Source organism: Pseudocercospora fijiensis, assembly GCF_000340215.1.
Source record: "Pseudocercospora fijiensis CIRAD86 unplaced genomic scaffold MYCFIscaffold_2, whole genome shotgun sequence".
Lineage (NCBI taxonomy): Eukaryota > Fungi > Ascomycota > Dothideomycetes > Mycosphaerellales > Mycosphaerellaceae > Pseudocercospora > Pseudocercospora fijiensis.
The window spans coordinates 7129359-7146555 of record NW_006921533.1 but is presented as its reverse complement, the minus strand read 5'-3'; the positions used below and the strand labels follow the sequence as shown (position 1 = coordinate 7146555).

The window sequence follows — 17197 nt, the reverse complement described above, 5'->3', positions numbered from 1 at the left end:
TTCCGTCGATTTCGAATGTGTCTGATCATGGAATTTTCCTTTGACTCGCTCGTGCAAGATTTGGTTCTCCAACCTACCTAGGCGGAAACACGGACCCGTCGGCGGTATAATCAATCACTCAGCACCTATCCTTGAGTGTACCTACTGATGAAGCATGCTTTTCGATATACGAATGACCCCGAACACCGTGCAAGGAATAACGAAAGACAACGATGCTGCCAAGTATTTTCTCAATGTACAGCTCGCCAGCATAGGATAGTGCTCACCTGAGCCATTGCAACAGCAATACGAGACCACCAGCTTAGATGAGCCATTCCCAATCTCTTGCAAGCTCAAGCTGCGCCAAGTGAATCTTTTCCTCTTCGGCAGTCTCGAAGACTCTCTGGGCTACGACCTTGCCATCTTCCTCGGGCTTGATAAAGTATGGTCCGTCTACTTCGCACTTGGTATAGCTATGCGGCAAGGTTCCATGGTATAGGAAGTCACGCACGTGCTTGGCGAGACAAGTTGATGCCACAGCGACTGAGCAATGGCCATAGCCCACAACCTCGACAATTTGTGAACCTTCAAAAGCCGCACTCGCAGCCTTGGCCGAGATTAACGGGCAGATCGGATCGTATGTGGTCGAGAGAACAAGCAAAGGATGTGCCGTATTGACGTGTGGGAGCTGTGTAAAGTTGTGCGTTGTCGGTATTGACCACTGCTGTCTAGCATAGTAATTACCAGTTTCAGTGGCGGCAAAGATGCTTCTGTTCAGCTCTGGGAGGATTTCCTGAAGCAGAGTCTCCCGATCTTGGGGCCAATATGCTGGCCCAGTAGGCGCATCGTTCAGACTGACGAATTGATTCGCGTCGCCTTCCATGTCCCACGCGGCGCTCCGTCCGTAGGCAAGGAATGCACCTGTGGCGTTGCCCTTGAGAAGCTTTGCAAGATTTTCGGCTAGAGAATACCTGCAAGATATCAGCACATGAAATCGGAAAAGTTCTCTCCGTAAGGACTCACCATGAAGCAGGCTTATAAAGGGCAGGAAAGATGCCGTTGTACCACAAACTTGGGTAGTCTAGAAGACCATAGACTGTGTTGTTGACGTATACGCTGATGGGCTGTTGCTTCATTTCTTCTGAGAAATCGAATACAAGCTTGCGCAAGTGATGACTATCCTTTGCAACCGATGACAGGCTGCAATTTTCCTTGGCTTTGAAACATTCCCGGAAGAAGCCTTCCAGAACATTTTCAGTATCGGTGAAGGACTCATCGTCGAATATATCGCCGTACCAATTGAAAGCGTTGACAACACCATCGATGATGACTCGTGTGGACCGCTCTGGAAACAGGCTAGCGTAGGTCTGTCCGAGAAGAGTGCCGTATGAGAAGCCCCAGTACACCATGTCCTCTTGTCCTACAGCATCCAGGATGTTGTTCATGTCTGCAGCTGTCTGTGGCGTGTTGATGTAAAGACCATGCTCTCCCATCGTATCCGCACAAGCCTTGACAAAGTTCTGCGTCCATGCATACACTTCCGGGCTGTCGTGAATTGGTTCCAAATCTCTTACGCCAGAGAGGCTTCTACGTGACTCCCGATCAGGATAGCACGAAGCCAGTGGTTTGGAGCCATTGATGCCTCTTGGGTCAAAAGACAATAGATGGAATCCTTCACCCACAATTTCGGATAACTGCTTTCCTCTCCGGAAGAGAAATTCGACGCCAGAGCCGCCAGGACCGCCAGGGTTGAGAAGCAGATTCTGCGTAGCATCCTTTCCTCGGGCACGAATCAAAGGAATACTGAAGGTCTTGTTGCCCGAATTGGTGTCATTGAACTGGTCCATCGGCACGTCGATGTCACTGCATTCGACCGGGCGGCCAGCAACATCGCCGCACGGCTTCCAAGATATCTTTTCACCCGCATATCGACGCAGGCCATCCGACTTGTGATGGCATTGGTGCTTTCCAGGTCGAAATGTCTTGTGCCCAGTCAGAAACAAGCAGAGAGCAGCAACGGCTAGGGTAATCTGTTTCCAATGGCTGCTGCAGGGGCTGGTCCGTCGCTGGCCGGGCTCAAGGCCGTCTTCAGTAGGCAGAGCTTTAGAATTCATGTTACTTGATGCCGTTGCAGTGGAGTGTTCGTTCTGGGCCTTGCCAGCAATACGCAGGACGTCGGCGGTGGCGGTGGCGGGCAGCACTGGGGAGAAGCACTGACCTCAAGTCTTGGCGGCAGTCGACCGGGAACCTTGAACCTCAGGATTCAGCATGGACATTGGACATGAAGTCAACTCAACGGCGAGCACGAATGTTGCATCCTCATCACCACTGCATTCGGAAGGGCTCCTTGCCAGATGCACTTCTCGCCATACTCGCGCTACTCTACTGCGCTATGAAGGGACTTTGACAAACCCAAGCCGCCTGGCGAGCCAACAACCAACGCTGACACTCTTGATATGCCCATCTTCGCCTCGTCCAAACACCACAGTCCAGTCTCCAGGGGCAGGTGCGTCCATACCTCTTGGATCAGCTAACAGCCAAATGTCCTTCGCGACCGGCCTCATGATGTGCAATGGGCCTTGGCCCAGAAATCCAGCAAAGAATCCGTAGAGGACACCTCCGGCACCAGTGCATCGCAGAATGCTGTCCGACTCTTCACATCTATATTCACCAATACACTCCTCTACAGACCCGTCCAAGTCTGTTCTCTCAACCTTGGGCACTCTGGCGGCCTTGAGCATTCGATGCTCCCGTTTTCGTTCAATGTTCAACGTATCGCCATTAATGCTGGCAAGCATCGTCTTGCTCTCCGCAGTGCTGGGCCCGGTCAATTGGGGCTTCTCTTCGTGGCCCGCATAGGCAATGACGACTTCTTTATCATTCTCGCTCTCGACTTTAATCAATAGTTGTGTTGCCTCGTCCAAGAAGCTACCATTCCACTCGGGCGACGGTGCATGGAGGACTGACACGGGTTTCTCCAATTGCAGAGCTTGCCTGAGGATGCAGTCTACCACAACAGCTGCATCGACTTCATGATTGAACATGGCTACAACCGAAATTCTCTCCTCCGGCATGTGAATCCTGTGCAAACGGTAGCCGCGTAACGCGCCGCCATGGCCAAGGGTTATTTTGCCATCAACCTCTCCGTGGCCCAACCCAAATCCGTACTTTGCAGTAGAACCATCCTTATAGCTTTGCGGTTGGGCGATATAACGATAATTGCTCTTCGAATCTTCCCATGATCGATCCAGGTACTTCTCGTAAGCGATCATATCTTCCAGACTCGCGACTATACCTGCATCGCCAGACCACTCGATTCGATTCGTAGCGGCTAAGTATCCATGCTTCTCATCGCCTTCATAGCCAACGCAGGGAAGAGGATGTCCGATCGTGTTTGCGGACAGCAGGGCTGTCTTCATGCCTGCCGGAATAAAGACTCTTTCCGCCAGAAGTTGTCCGAGAGACACGCCGGAAACATTCTCTATCAGACGTGCTAGAACGTGAAAGTTGACATTAGAGTACGAGAACTCCGTGCCCGGCTTGAAATGGAAGGCTTTGACTCTTTTCAAGCTTTCTGGAGCATCATGGGCCAAAGAAAATGCACCATCGGGTCTCGCGCCCCATATTGTGGTCATGGCCCAATAGTCTCTAATGCCACTTTGCATGTTGTATAGATGTGCCACTTCCAGATCACTGCCGCTGACGCCAGGAAGAAGGTTGTGCAATTCCTCGGCCATGAGCTCAGAAATATCCTTGCCTCGCGCTGTTATGGCTGCAGTCGGATTCTTGATCAGATCGGCCAGTACCAGACACACCATCTGCTTTGAGATCGAGCATATTGGTAGCTGGGTTAACGTTGTTAGCTGAATGTGCCGGTCAAGATCTGCGAATCCATATGTATGCTTTGCAACGAGTTCGCCATCCTTCAATATGGCAATTGCAGCGCCAGGTCCACGTTCAAACTGGGCAATTTTCAACAGGACGGCATCCATAATGCTGAAGCGTGAGCGCTCTTGGGTGGTCTTGTCGGACTGTTGTGTGGAATGCCAGGCTGTACTGAGCTGGTGGGTCCCGAGAAGTTCCAAGGCTGATAATGGCGAGTTTACTGCTTGCTGTGCAAACAAACGTGACATGTAAGCTCATGCAGGATTCAGTCTTGGCCGAGCTTCGGGCAAGCTGCAGAAACCTTGCTGCCCCAGGTTCTCACAAGTTACAATCATCGAGTGTGGTAGCACATCGAAAAGAACACCCAACCATGAATGACAGGCTGAGATACGACTCCGTCGGTTGTGACTGCTTGCATTCCCATATGATGCTTGTGCCTCACGAGCAGCCGGGCCAACGCTGGCAAATCGCAGCATCTTCACGCTCCCCATCTCCTGATTGCAATGTCAAGCCAACCTGTTCATTTGCTCTGCCTCAATACATTCTCCAGGTAGTTTCTTGGGTCGAGGCCCTGGACCTTCGCGCTTGATGCCTTACCATCAAACACGCATTCGGAGATGAGCTTCCCAGTTCCAGGCCCATTTTGTATGCCCCAGCAGGTATGGCCGGCGGCCATCCACTCTCCATTCACACCAGTCGGTCCCACTAGAGGAGCGCTGCTACCATTGACTGAGGGAAGATAGCAAGCTTGACGTGCTGTGACTTCGCCATCTCTTAGTTCATCGCTGATGCTTGAAACGAAATCGATGATCTCCTGACATCGTGCTTGATCCGTCTGGACCTCCTCGCTGGAAGGAGGTAGCGGAACTACATGATCTCCTTCACCACATGCGTAGACTTCGTCCTTGGGTCGCGCATAGATTTCGGGACTCACAATCTGACCAGAGTGGTTGCCGGCATTCTTGGTCGATGGAAATTTTGAGGGAAGCTTGATCTGGGTGAACAGGGCGTATGCAGAAACTTGTCGAGATGGTCGTATCGTGACGCTGTGGGCTCGCATTGCGCCAATGGGGGCCGATGGGTATACACTTCGCGTCCAGGGGCCGGCTGCTATTACGACATCGGTTGTAGGTATGGTCTTCGTTTTACCCTCCGCCTCATACGTGACGCTTTCAACAGTATCTCCGGATGAGGAGTAGTTGATGCTCTTCACACTGGCGCCAACCCTTACATCTGCTCCTTTCTCTTTTGCAAGCTCTGCCATGCTGGTCGTGAAGAGCAGAGGATGCACTTGTGCTGTAGTCGTTGGATCTCCCATTTCCTCGTACGCTCGTAGACTGTCAGGCGCCACCCAATCGAGATCCTTTGGGACTCCCGCCGCAGCATATTTGCCTATAGCCTTTGGCGGGTTCTTCTGCAGACTCACATCCTCCCCAACACCGTTGGCTGTCGCCTCTTTCCTTTCTGGCAGTTGTCTGCCTGTGCAATCAACCTGCCCGCAGTGTACCGTCCGATATCCCCATCTCTCTTCGCCGCCATGCTCTTTTGCCAACTCTCTATGCAATTGATAGCTCAACGGCACTATAGAGCTCGGGTAGGCCCATAGGGCTAGAAGCCCGCCAGCCTTGCCTGATGCGCCACCAGCGATTTTGCTTGCTTCCAAAAGCGTGATTTTGTGCTTATTCGGATCGTATTTGGGATGTCTTGTGAGGAAGTAGGCACTCGTGCAGCCGATGATGCCGCCGCCTATTACAACTATGTTCTTCTCGGTCGAAGCCATTGCTGGAGTGCTAAGTGGCGATGCTGCTGTTGAGAGCGTTCGTCGAGCGATACTGTTAGAGACGTTCGGCAGGAAGGAAGCCACCATTCATCAAAGTCAACAGTGAGACGGGGCAAGAATGACTCAAGAGGTACCTATCTGTGGTCGGACTGATCTTGGGGCGATGAATCGTTGGTTCGAAAACATATGTAGGCAGCATAGACTTCCTTTACGTCACATGCGAGAAGATCTGCAGGCACTCGATGCACAGCTACACGAGTACCGTTGAGCGGCGATATGGATAGTCTAGAGAGTGTTCAGATAACGAGCATGGCAGCTTTCAATGAGAATTCGAGCACACACACTTGTCGGCACAGCCAAGGCAGGGAGAAGAATGGTATTAAGTAGCCACAGAGGCTATTCAAACATAAGGAAAACAACAGGTGCTCAATTTCTTTTGTCATCTCGCCATGGGAGGCCATACATCAAGCGCAAAACAAAACAGTAGTCTGGTAGCAGATGCTTCACCTAGTCAAGCAAGTGATCGCTCTCCCAGAGCATATGTGACAGTAGCTATTCTACCGCGACATCCTGCAACAATCCCACTGCCAAACACTGCGCTTCGCCATGCTCTGCTGTTTTGCAACAGTCGACCGGCTCGTAGACAATCGTAGACGCCTTCCGCTGTATGCCTCAACCCTTTCCACGACTTCTCGTACGATATACTCCAGCACTTCAACCGCGCTGCGCTTAGAAGCACTTCCTGTGGACGATGGATGGGCCGGACTCGTCGTACTCTTGCTTTGAGATCCACATCTGCTGGAAGGTCGAGAGGGATGCGAGAATGGAACCACCGATCCAGACAGAGTACTTGCGCTCTGGTGGAGCGATGATCTTGACCTTCATGCTGGATGGGGCCAACGCGGTGATTTCCTTCTGCATACGGTCGGAGATACCTGGATACATGGTAGTACCACCAGACTGGAGAAGTGTCAGCTAATTACCCATGTGGTGGGATACGCAATACATACCATGACGATGTTGCCGTAGAGATCCTTACGGACGTCGACGTCACACTTCATGATGGAGTTGAAGGTAGTGACGTGAATACCACCAGATTCGAGACCAAGGACGGATGGCTGGAAGAGGGCCTCTGGGGCACGGAAACGCTCGTTGCCAATGGTGATGACCTGGCCGTCAGGAAGCTCGTAGGACTTCTCGAGGGTGGAGCTCTGGCTGGCGGTCTGGATCTCCTGCTCGAAGTCAAGGGCAACGTAGCAGAGCTTCTCCTTGATGTCGCGGACAATTTCACGCTCGGCGGTGGTGGAGAAAGTGTAACCGCGCTCAGCCAAGATCTTCATGAGGTAGTCGGTCAAGTCACGACCAGCCATGTCGACTCGGGAGATGGCATGTGGGAGAGCGAAACCTTCGTAAATTGGGACAACGTGAGTGACACCGTCACCGGAGTCAAGCACGATACCCGTTGTACGACCAGAGGCGTAGAGCGAGAGCACGGCCTGGATGGAGACGTAGAAGGCTGGTGCGTTGAAGGTCTCGAACACGATTTGTGTCATCTTTTCACGGTTGCTCTTTGGGTTGATAGGGGCCTCGGTGAGCAGGACTGGGTGCTCCTCTGGGGCGACACGCAGCTCGTTGTAGAAAGTGTGATGCCAAATCTTCTCCATGTCGTCCCAGTTGGTGACAACACCGTGCTCGATTGGGTATCTGAGGGTGAGGATGCCACGCTTGCTCTGTGCCTCGTCGCCGACGTAGGAGTCCTTCTGACCCATACCAATCATGATACTATGCTCTTGTTAGGAATTTCCCAGCTCCAGCGCGGGACAGGATCGCATACCCATGGTGACGTGGTCGGCCGACAATGGATGCTGGAGATCAATGTCAGCTCCGTGGCGCTGGCCAGCGTAGATAGCGGAAGTACTCACGAAAGACAGCTCGTGGCGCATCATCACCGGCGAAACCGGCCTTGCACATACCAGAGCTGCAGATCGGTCAGTATCGCGGTCCTGATTCTGCCTGCCCTGCTCTTCGCCGCCCTCGGTTCGCTGGTTGATGGATGGCGATATTGGTTGTGACGTCGAAACGGAGCTGAAACGAGGGAGCTGCGGCGGCGGGGTGGTGGAAGGCGCCTTCTTACCCATTGTCAATGACCAATGCTGCGACCTCTTCTGTATATCGCAGGCAAGTCAGCGGAATGCCTCTCGGTTGGCAACGGGCGATGTAGGGGTGGATTGGGGGTGGACGAGGCAGGCAACAATAGAAATTGCTCGAACTTACCCTCCATGGCGACGGTGTTTAGCTTGACGGTGTGGGTGTGTGGGTGTGTGGGTGGTGTGGGAGTGCTCAATGGGCCTCGCAGAAAGCAGATGTCGGGTGTGTCGCGGACAAGGATGAGGTTGAAAGTAGTAGTATGGGTGGGTAGTGGAGGTTGCGGTGTAAGAGTAAGGTAGGAAAGTGCGCACGGTGGACGGCGTTCCGGCCCCGTCGTGCTACGTCTGGACGCTGGAGCTATCAAATCAGGGTTGAAACAACGACAAATTGGGATGTGAAGGTCAGGATAATTATGGCCCGGTGCAGGCACGCAGGTGGTCGTGTATCAAATCTAGCTGCCTGCTCGTTCTCTGGCACCTCTGGCTGACGATTGTCCGTCTGCTGTCGCGCACATCGCCTCTGCTTGCGTGTACAGCCCGCCAAGACCACGTCGTCGGGCGAATTCCACCTGGCACCATGAACAAAGTCAATAATCAGGCAGTATCATTGGCGCCGCTTGAGGCTGAAAGGCATCCATGGCAGCATCCGCATCCGCATCCGCATCAACATCAGCCTCACACGCCACGGCACGGCACCACGTAGTCTCTCGTCAGCACACAACACACACGCACACAGCCGCTTGTGAAATTTTGCTGAGCTGAAGCTGAGCTGAGCTGCGCTGCCAGCTTGTTGTTGTGCGTGGTTGACCGCCACCTTCGTTTTGTTCTGGTCTGGGTACCCCGCGATGCTCCTAGGAATAACACCAGCCAACTCCGTTTCAAGCTTCGCCTATCGACACTGCTTGAAACGACACGAAGTCATTGCACGTCCCACCCAACCAACCTCTGCGGACAATTTTACTATAGCTAAAAGATTCAATTGCTGCCACTTTGGAAGCAGCTTCAACGCTTGCGACACCGTAGACTGACAAGGAACGTGCAAGAATCTGCTCGAAAGGCTAGCGGCTAGACCCGAAGATTTCTGGCCCAAGTGAAGTGAACATTTCGCTTTTTCAGCTTCTGCTTTCCTACTGCACGACATCACAGCTGAAGTGCGCACATATTACAGAATATAGCGGAGCACCGAAATCTGTCACACCGAAGGAAAAAATCACACCCATGGCAGACCAACAAGGCCTCAACGACCTCCTTAAATGGTCCATCGAGAACAGCGACTCCAGCCGCAATGCACAGCCAGCAGACCAACGACGTGATCCAAGTAGCGGACTGAATCCGAAACTGCTTGCAGAACTGCTCGGAGGACCGTCAGATGCAGATCGCATGAAGGACGCAATGCATGCGATTGTAGCGCCCATGGACCAAGTCGACCTGGACAACAAGCTCGTCGCGTGGGACAATCTTGAACAGCTCATTGAGCAAATCGACAACGCAAACAATATGGGGCCGTTGGGACTATGGGCGCCTCTCCTGAAACAGCTTGAGAATGCCGAGCCAGAGATGCGAAAGAATGCCGCAGCATGTGTGAATACGGCAGTACAAAACAACATCAAGGCACAAGAGAAGGCGTTGAGTCTTGGCGTGATACCGGCGCTCGCCAAGTTGGCGGTCGAAGACGTCGATCAGGGCGTAAGGAAGAAGGCAATTGGAGCGCTGAGCAGTTCAGTGAGGAATTTCCAGCCCGGGATGGATGAGCTGGAGAAGGCACTTCCTGACTCAATATGGAAGGGCTCGAAGGCTGGACAAGACGCTGCGGATATGGAGTCCTGCGACGAAGTGATACAGAAGTTGAGAGATCACTCTGCCAGTAGGTCATAATCTCGAGCACTTTGGAGTTCTGCGGCGTTGAGGGAAGGGATGACAGGCAACAGAAAGCCATGTCGATGAGATTATTGATGTCTGCCCAGATGGCAGGAGGAACGAGCAATGCACGAAATCTTCTCTGGTGTACTTACAATCAGCTCATACTGCCGCGCTTTAGCGTTCCAGGGTTGCTCCACGCAGCTCATGTCCTTTTGACTCTGCTCAATTTCCGGGATAATGCTTTCCAAATCATGCTCGCGCAGGTTCAAGCTCCTCAGCAAGGCAGCATGATCGACACGATGGTTCAAGCGAACGCGCTGCTATCACAATCCAAGGTCAACGCACACGCATCTGAATATGGTACTACGATGAATCAGCTCGTCGCCGGTTTGGGTGAGCTTGCATTGGCCTGGACATGAGACAAGGTGCCGTCTGCTTCGATGCTTGCATTGGTAGACAGGTCTCGAGGGTGGAGGAGACATTTAAGAATCTCTGCGCTGAGATTCATGCTGTTGCAGTAGGATCCAATTTCTCGGAGCCATCAATCCAAGCCTGTGCAATGATGATGTCGGATCATGGTCAGTGAAAGACCCCGGCGTCGATAGAGAGCTTTGGGCCCAGGCAGGCAGGCTGATCAAAACCTCCTGTCGCAATCGACCAATCGCCACGGTGACGCGCGGGGCTGTGTAGCAGGCACTTTGCCGCAAGGTTTCTTACGTCGCTACGGTTGCTTACGGTATGAGGTGTACTTGTTAAATAAATACCTTTGCTCCTCCTTCCTCCAACACTGCAGTCACCTAAACACACAAGCATGTCCGACTTTGCGCCACCCGTCGGTCCACCTCCACCCAAAGTGCCCGAGGTATGAAACCGAGCTTTCCCTGCAATTCCGGCGACTGACTTACACAACGCTAGGGCTGGAAAGCGGTCTGGAACGATCAATACAAAGAGTGGTTTTACGTGAACACGCACACCAAACAATCGCAATGGGACAAGCCGACAGAAGCTGCGCATGCAACGTCAGGCGACGCGCCGCCTGGTGGTGCTCCGCCAGGCTATGACCACAGTCAGAGTAAGTCGACAGGCCCTGAGAAGCCTGCACTAGGCAGCAACAACCCTTTCAATGGGACGGCTGGAGGAGCAGGATCGAGTCATGCTGTCAGCGAGGACGAGCGGCTTGCGCGTCAGCTCCAGCAAGAGGAAGATGCTCGAGCTCAACAGAGCAGCAGAGGCGCGTCGGATAGCTACTATCAGGGCGGTGCGGCAAATCAGCAGAGTAACTACGGCTCGCCTTACGGAGTGCAGTCACCTGCTCCTGGTCAAGAGGGAGACCGAGGGTCTAAGAGCAAGGGCGGACTTTTTGGCAAGTTGAAAGACAAACTGGGTGCGGCTCCTCCTTCTTCATCGAGGCCAGGCTATGCACAGCAGTATGGCCAGCAGCAGTATGGAGGAGGATACGCGCAGCAGGGACATGGAGGCTATCCTCCTCCGCAGCAATATGGAGGATATCCACAGCAGGGCTATGGTGGCTACCCTCCCCAAGGCGGATACTATGGCGGGCAACAGGCGCCCAGGCGAGGTGGAGGTGGAATGGGCGCGATGGGGGGAGCAGCGCTCGGTGTTGGAGCTGGTCTCATTGGTGGCGCACTCATCGCAGATGCCATTGGCGACCGCGAAGATGAAGCTTACCAGGAGGGTTACGACGATGGACAGGATGGCGACATGGGAGGAGATTTTTAAAGAAGGACAAGACTGATAGCGACGTTGTGATTTATGAGCGAGTGTGTACATCGGTTGAATGCCTCAAGGTCTCTCTGCACTCCACTGTAAAGCTGTATTCCGACTGGTTGTACTGTAGCATTAAATGGATGCCTGGACGTCATCGTCATGCGCTGCACTGCACTGCACTGCCCCGCGTCCGAGGGTCCTCCTCCTTCTGTTCCCCATAATGCCCATTATTCCAAGCTGTGGCTGTGGCTACAAAGACTCGACGCCTTCGCCTGCCCTGGCAACACATGACCGAGTACCTCACTCAGCATGTGATCGATCCTGAGGCCAGCGCAACACATTCACAGCGGAAGGCAAGGCTGTCTGCACGAAACCCTCCGTCATGCCTTCCACACCACCTCTGGCAGCAACAGACGCTGCAGCCGATCCCCCGTCGCCGCCTTCGCCCTCGGCCAGCTTCTACTTGGCCGATGATGAGATGGAGAGCGAGTACAACACCGTGAGACACAGCAAGAGCGAGAAAGGAGTCAAGCTATGGTACTGCAAGAGCAAGGTCTACGTGCATCCAACGCCCAGCGCAAAGGACAACGTGCCAGGATGGATTGCCCTTGTCCAGCAGAAGCCGCATCTCGAGGGCAGGCCGACCTCTTCTGGCAGCAGCAGTGCGATACCAAGGTCGAGATCAGATTTGCTGCTAGCTTGGGTGCCTGAGAGCAGCATCGGGGATGCGATTGAGAAATACACCACGGTGGAGATGGCCATGGGAGACACTGACTCGCCGCCAAAGCAGAGTAACCTCGTACCGCGACCGCCTGTTGTGACAACGCACAGCTCAAGCCTGGCCACGCATGCCTTTGCCATTCAAGTGAGTGATATATTCAGCATAACTGTCCGTCCTCCGAGCACGGGCTGGTGGCTTGGCAGCATAATCATCAACTCCAGGGCCGGCGACAGCTTCCCGGCTTTGTTCTTCCACGACTCCGAATGCCAGAGCACCATCTCTCAGCGTAAGAAGCTGCAGCGAGAGAACTTCAGCATCAGTGGTTCTGATGGGCACATGTTCTGGGGCGGCGACCAAGTCATGGAATGGTTGAAGAAGCACGTCAACGTGGAGCGGTCCACGCAGGAACCTAATATATACCTGATCGAACCGAGCGACGATGACAAGTTGAACTTCGGGAGCGGAGGCAAGCCTACACCCGATAAAGTCAAGAATGTGTTAGAAGGCAAGCACAAGGACGAGCCATCTCATGCAACGAACAGAAGCCATGGTGAAACACCAATTGCGACCGTCCTGAAACAGGTCAGATGGGGCTTCTTGGAGAGCATGGCAAAGGTTACGACATTCACCCGCAGAACGGCACAGTCGGTAGCAGAGAACAAGAATCTTCCGCCACAAGTCAGACGCTTGATGCAGAACCCACAAATCCAGACGGTCTCGGATGAGTTTGACTCGGCAAGGCTGTATCTGGCCCGATGGGCAATGAGCATTGCCGAGCAATCTGATAGGGAGCGCAATCAACGAATATGGACAGCAAAAGACGTTCTGGAAATGGAGGATGGCGAACTTGGAGAATTCGAATTGCTAGATGCGCAAGAAGGATTGGCGCTTGCAGATAAAAGGAAACCAGTGGACCGGAACGAGTGGAACAGCTGGTTCAACTTTCGTACAGGCAGGTTAGAGAAGACCTCTGAAGAAGTGAAGGAACGCATTTTCCATGGTGGTCTTGCAGAAAACGATGGCGTCAGAAAAGAGGCATGGCTCTTTTTGCTTGGAGTATACGAATGGGACAGCACGGGCGAAGAAAGACACGCCAAGCTGAACAGCTTGCGAGATGAATATATTCGTCTGAAGGCTTCATGGTGGGAGCGAGTAGTCGATGAGTCTGGCACTCTTGAGGAGCGAGCATGGTGGAAGGAGCAGAAGATGCGAATCGGTAAGCCTAACTCCAACCTCACAGCTAACACTGCTGCTGATCAACATACTGACCGAGCCATTCGTGGCGCTATAGAAAAGGATGTTCACCGAACCGATCGCCACCTTCCGCTCTTCGCTGGCGAGGATATCCCACATCCCGATCCAGATTCACCCTTTGCGGAATCAGGCACGAATGTGCACCTCGAGCAGATGAAGGACATGCTGTTGACATACAACGAGTACAATCGAGACCTTGGCTATGTCCAAGGCATGTCCGATCTGCTCGCACCCGTTTATGCCATTCAGCAAGACGACGCTGTCGCTTTCTGGGGATTCGTGAAGTTCATGGACAGAATGGAACGGAACTTCCTACGAGATCAGTCCGGCATGCGACTACAATTGTCCACACTCGACCAGCTCATCCAGCTCATCGATCCAAAATTGTATGAACATCTGGCTCGGGTCGACAGCACAAACTTCTTCTACTTCTTCCGAATGCTCCTGGTCTGGTTCAAGCGTGAATTCGAATTCGAGCCAATCTGCCGACTTTGGGAAGGCCTATGGACAGACTATCTCAGCTCCAACTTCCACCTCTTCATCGCAGCCGCCATTCTCGAGAAGCACAGGAATGTCATCATGGAACATCTCAAAGGTTTTGACGAAGTTCTCAAATACATCAATGAGCTCTCAGGCACCATCGACCTCTACAGCACCCTCGTTAGAGCCGAAAGTCTGTTCAAAAGGTATAGGAGGATGGTGGAAGCAATCGATCGCAAGAACAATTTCCCTCAAGCGCCAGAAATCAGACAAAGAGTCGCACTGCCACAACCTCCAAGCCCTACTACGACTAGACCCGGAAGTGACGGTAGACCCAGAAGAACTACTTCAAGCGCAGCCGAGAGCTCGTCGAGACAGCAGACTCCAGCACAACAAGCTGCTGCAAGACGGGAAGCCGAAGAAGCTGTCAAGAAGGACAAGATTATTACACCTGAACTGCGGTCGTTGCTGAGCCGGGAAACTCCCAAATTGGAGAAGGAAGAGGTCAGGAGCCATGGTGGAGGAATTGGATCCTGATCTGAATCGCTGGCGAAAGACGGGAATGAAGGAACGAATTTCATTCACGAGAGGCATTAGGATGTTTGTTCTATTACGACATGGCATTGCGTTCGGCGTTCGGCGTTCGGAAGATATTGGATATCGAGGTCAAGGGTGATGAAAGTCCAAATGATCGAAGAGAGACACAGATCACAGCTCAAAGTATGAGGCAAATACGATCTCTTGAATATAATGATGAAACAAGGGGGTATACAACCAAGCCACCTTTCTCATTGCCATCTCAACCTTGCTCGTAGGCAAGTCCCTCACACCAGAAATCAAACACCTCACTCCAACGCTAAAAGCGATTGATATCATGCCATCCGACCACTATGCTTGCTTGCTTGCTTGTCCTTCCCGCACCCTTTGATACAACAGACATTAAAGAGATTATGTACAATCCATCTATGCATTACCGTAGCATCCATCACTCATCTCATCCAACTTCCCATTTCCTATGCTCGCAATCAACAATCGGCGATCTGGCGACACGATTCAAAGCATCCATCAAAGCAACACGCTATTCCGCTTTCTCAGGACTATGCTCGCTTGCCGTCGGACTGGGTGGGACAACGACGGTCGTAGGTGTCGGTAGAGATGGCTCTCCTGAATCGCGTTTGCAGTCACTACCACCAGATTTCTCCTCGTCCTCTTCCAGAATTGTTCTCTCGCCAACTTTGTCGGCGGCAGCTTCGTCGCCTTCTTCCGTAATTGTAGTGGCAGTCGTGTCGGTGCTACCCCCAGCACCACGTCTCCTTGCACGTCTTCGGGCTCGTTCATCGTCGGCGCTTTCCCTGCGCCTTCGCACTCGGAGGCTTTCAGATCCAGGCTCAGCAGGTTCTGCGTCGCCGCGTAGACCTTGGAGCATGGAGGCTGCTCGATCGGCGATGTCCTCTCCTTCCGAGACACCGCCTTCAACTGGCTCATTGCTCTCGGCAGAGTCGTTCGTCTTGGCAGGACTAAGCAGGCCGTTCTCATCGGTCACCATATTCTCGCCCGTCTCCGGGATCTTTTGACCCGAAGCGACGCGCACTTGGTGTCGATCCTTCAGGCGTGCTCGTCGTCTTCGTTCTCTGGTGTCTTTGGCGACAGGTGCGGCAGCACGGAGCTTCTGGAGCAGATCGTCCATGGCACCTGTTGACACAGGACTGGCAGGAGCATCGCTAACCGACGCAGATGATGAACCATGACCAGACTTCATCTGCTTGCGGCGCATGTTCTCCTCGTTGCGGCGCCAGGCTTCTTCAAGTACAAGATTCTTCTCATGAGATTTCTAGCAATCGGTCAGTATCTGAGTCATTGCGGTGTTTGCATTTTGTAGCTGGTGAACTTACCTTGTACTCCTGCAAGAAGTTGGCGAGCTTGCTGAAGAACTCTCGCCTCGCGTTCTCGTCCTTGTTGTCATCGCCGAAGTATGTGAGAATGTCGTCGTACACCCGATTCATCTCGTCAAGATAGAGCGCCATCTGTTCGGCTTTCCTTCTAGCTTCCTTCATTGATCTTTGCACAACCTGGCTGACGCGATCCTCTGGATGGAACCGCTTGGGGTCACTGAGATTGCCAGAGTCGAGAGAGGACTGCACATTGTTGATGTTGTCGATGTACTTCTTTGCATCGCCTTGAAGCTGTTCAATATTGATCTTCTGTGTTGTAAGCACTCCAGCGATGTCCTCGTAGAAGCCTTCGTATTGTGGGTATTGTTTCCTGACAACGCGCTCAACGTAATCCAGAAGTGTCGACTCGTTATCCTTGTCCTTGACCATACCAAGACGAGCAAGCGAGGAGAGCTTGAAACCGACAGCTTGTTTATTAGAATCGTTCATGTAGTTTCCAATGTCCAAGATGAGACCAAAGACCGGCATAAGCTTCACGGAATCGCGCAAGCTCTCCGATACCTGAACGACTTGCTTGAGCTTTCCAGAGATCTCGTCGTACTCGGGCTCGAAATTCTTGGTCAAAGCAAGAGCCCTCATCCTCGCCTTCCAGTAGTGATGTAGCTCATAAGCCGTGTAGAGATAGATTTGATCCTCTCTAGTCAACTCGGCCGGATCTTGCTCACGCGTACTCTTAATAGCATCAGGCCCGGTCCAGTCTTTCGAGTAGGGTGCCATCAGTTTGGCCACATTGTCTGGAATAGTGCAAAGATGCTCATGCTGCAGGAACTCCATGACTGTGCTGTTTTCCAAGATCTCGCGGTCGCAGTGAATGACCATGCGTACGATGTCGTCTGCTTCCACATTCGAAAACTTGGCAAGACTGATCTGCATCATATGCATGAGATCGCGGCTGATGACTTGCTTCTTGTCAGTCTTGACCTTGCCGCCGCCCTTGCCAATTTGCTTGATCTCCTTGGCCATGAACAATTTCTCGATTTCGTCCAATATACCCTTTCTTGACAGCTCCTGATACTTCTCTTCTTTCTGCTCGAAGGTGGGTGTGTGGAGCGACCACAACGTGACTTCAGGTGAGTCAACCTTCTCCCAGTGCAGGGCCTTGAGCTTCTTCTTCGGACGAGGAGCAACTGCACCGATGCCACCATTCGGACTGGTATGCATTTGTTTGGGAAGGAAGCCGCCATTGAGCTTGCCGGGAAGAGGAGGTGCGCCTGGAGGCGGTGGAGGAGGAGCTCCGCCTTTGAAGCCCATTCCGGGAGGAGGAGGAGGAGGAGGAGGAGGAGGGGCTGCGCCATTAAAGCCAGGCATTGGGGGTGCAGGAGGTGCTGCATTGCCAAAGCCAGGCATGGGCGGTGCAGGAGGAGGAGGAGCATCGTTCGAGAACGAAGGGCTTCGCGGCGCGCTCGATTAT

General features: G+C 53.0%; 11 protein-coding genes across 11 annotated transcripts in view; 4 read left to right on the top strand and 7 right to left on the bottom strand.

The window, feature by feature from the left end:
* Positions 1-99: 99 nt before the first annotated feature.
* MYCFIDRAFT_86556 (uncharacterized protein) lies at positions 100-2131 on the bottom strand. Its single transcript, XM_007925595.1, has 2 exons — positions 1003-2131; positions 100-950 (listed from the first exon to the last, which is right to left on the bottom strand). The coding sequence occupies exons 1-2, from the start codon at positions 2091-2093 to the stop codon at positions 302-304; spliced, it is 1740 nt and encodes a 579-aa protein (XP_007923786.1). The 5' UTR covers positions 2094-2131; the 3' UTR covers positions 100-301.
* Positions 2132-2369: 238 nt separating this feature from the next.
* On the bottom strand, positions 2370-3971 carry MYCFIDRAFT_30185 (uncharacterized protein; the record flags this gene model as incomplete). Its single annotated transcript, XM_007924178.1, has 1 exon — positions 2370-3971. The coding sequence occupies one exon, from the start codon at positions 3969-3971 to the stop codon at positions 2370-2372; it is 1602 nt and encodes a 533-aa protein (XP_007922369.1).
* Positions 3972-4411: 440 nt separating this feature from the next.
* Positions 4412-5536, bottom strand: MYCFIDRAFT_14920 (uncharacterized protein; the record flags this gene model as incomplete). Its single annotated transcript, XM_007924122.1, has 1 exon — positions 4412-5536. A coding segment is annotated over one exon (1125 nt), but the record flags the coding sequence as incomplete, so codon positions are not given.
* Positions 5537-6373: 837 nt separating this feature from the next.
* Positions 6374-7925, bottom strand: MYCFIDRAFT_194801 (uncharacterized protein; the record flags this gene model as incomplete). Its single annotated transcript, XM_007925807.1, has 6 exons — positions 6374-6604; positions 6655-7426; positions 7479-7509; positions 7567-7622; positions 7779-7809; positions 7919-7925. The coding sequence occupies 6 exons, from the start codon at positions 7923-7925 to the stop codon at positions 6374-6376; spliced, it is 1128 nt and encodes a 375-aa protein (XP_007923998.1).
* A 470-nt stretch (positions 7926-8395) lies between these two features.
* On the bottom strand, positions 8396-8952 carry MYCFIDRAFT_172555 (uncharacterized protein; the record flags this gene model as incomplete). Its single annotated transcript, XM_007925806.1, has 7 exons — positions 8396-8497; positions 8524-8577; positions 8606-8680; positions 8706-8736; positions 8781-8837; positions 8863-8898; positions 8936-8952. 7 exons carry the CDS (start codon positions 8950-8952, stop codon positions 8396-8398), a joined length of 372 nt encoding a protein of 123 aa, XP_007923997.1.
* MYCFIDRAFT_210635 (uncharacterized protein) lies at positions 8951-10434 on the top strand. Its single transcript, XM_007925805.1, has one exon. It carries the CDS (start codon positions 9010-9012, stop codon positions 9664-9666), a length of 657 nt encoding a protein of 218 aa, XP_007923996.1. The 5' UTR covers positions 8951-9009; the 3' UTR covers positions 9667-10434.
* On the top strand, positions 9572-10434 carry MYCFIDRAFT_182097 (uncharacterized protein). Its single transcript, XM_007925804.1, has one exon. The coding sequence runs from the start codon at positions 9726-9728 to the stop codon at positions 10068-10070; it is 345 nt and encodes a 114-aa protein (XP_007923995.1). The 5' UTR covers positions 9572-9725; the 3' UTR covers positions 10071-10434.
* MYCFIDRAFT_71596 (uncharacterized protein) lies at positions 10394-11474 on the top strand. Its single transcript, XM_007924529.1, has 2 exons — positions 10394-10513; positions 10567-11474. Exons 1-2 carry the CDS (start codon positions 10463-10465, stop codon positions 11389-11391), a joined length of 876 nt encoding a protein of 291 aa, XP_007922720.1. The 5' UTR covers positions 10394-10462; the 3' UTR covers positions 11392-11474.
* Positions 11423-11720, bottom strand: MYCFIDRAFT_172553 (uncharacterized protein; the record flags this gene model as incomplete). Its single annotated transcript, XM_007925803.1, has 3 exons — positions 11423-11503; positions 11530-11628; positions 11667-11720. The coding sequence occupies 3 exons, from the start codon at positions 11718-11720 to the stop codon at positions 11423-11425; spliced, it is 234 nt and encodes a 77-aa protein (XP_007923994.1).
* Positions 11643-15293, top strand: MYCFIDRAFT_162455 (uncharacterized protein). The gene is made up of 2 exons (XM_007925802.1): positions 11643-13316; positions 13392-15293. The coding sequence occupies exons 1-2, from the start codon at positions 11762-11764 to the stop codon at positions 14369-14371; spliced, it is 2535 nt and encodes an 844-aa protein (XP_007923993.1). The 5' UTR covers positions 11643-11761; the 3' UTR covers positions 14372-15293.
* Positions 13860-17197, bottom strand: part of MYCFIDRAFT_49427 (uncharacterized protein) — a 6446-nt gene continuing 3108 nt past the window's right edge. The window contains exons 2-3 of the mRNA XM_007924347.1: positions 15727-17111; positions 13860-15665 (exon numbers count right to left, since the gene is read on the bottom strand). Of these exons, the coding sequence (XP_007922538.1) occupies positions 14913-15665; positions 15727-17111 (2138 nt within the window). The 3' untranslated portion in view covers positions 13860-14912. The remainder of the gene's footprint in view (positions 15666-15726; positions 17112-17197) is intronic.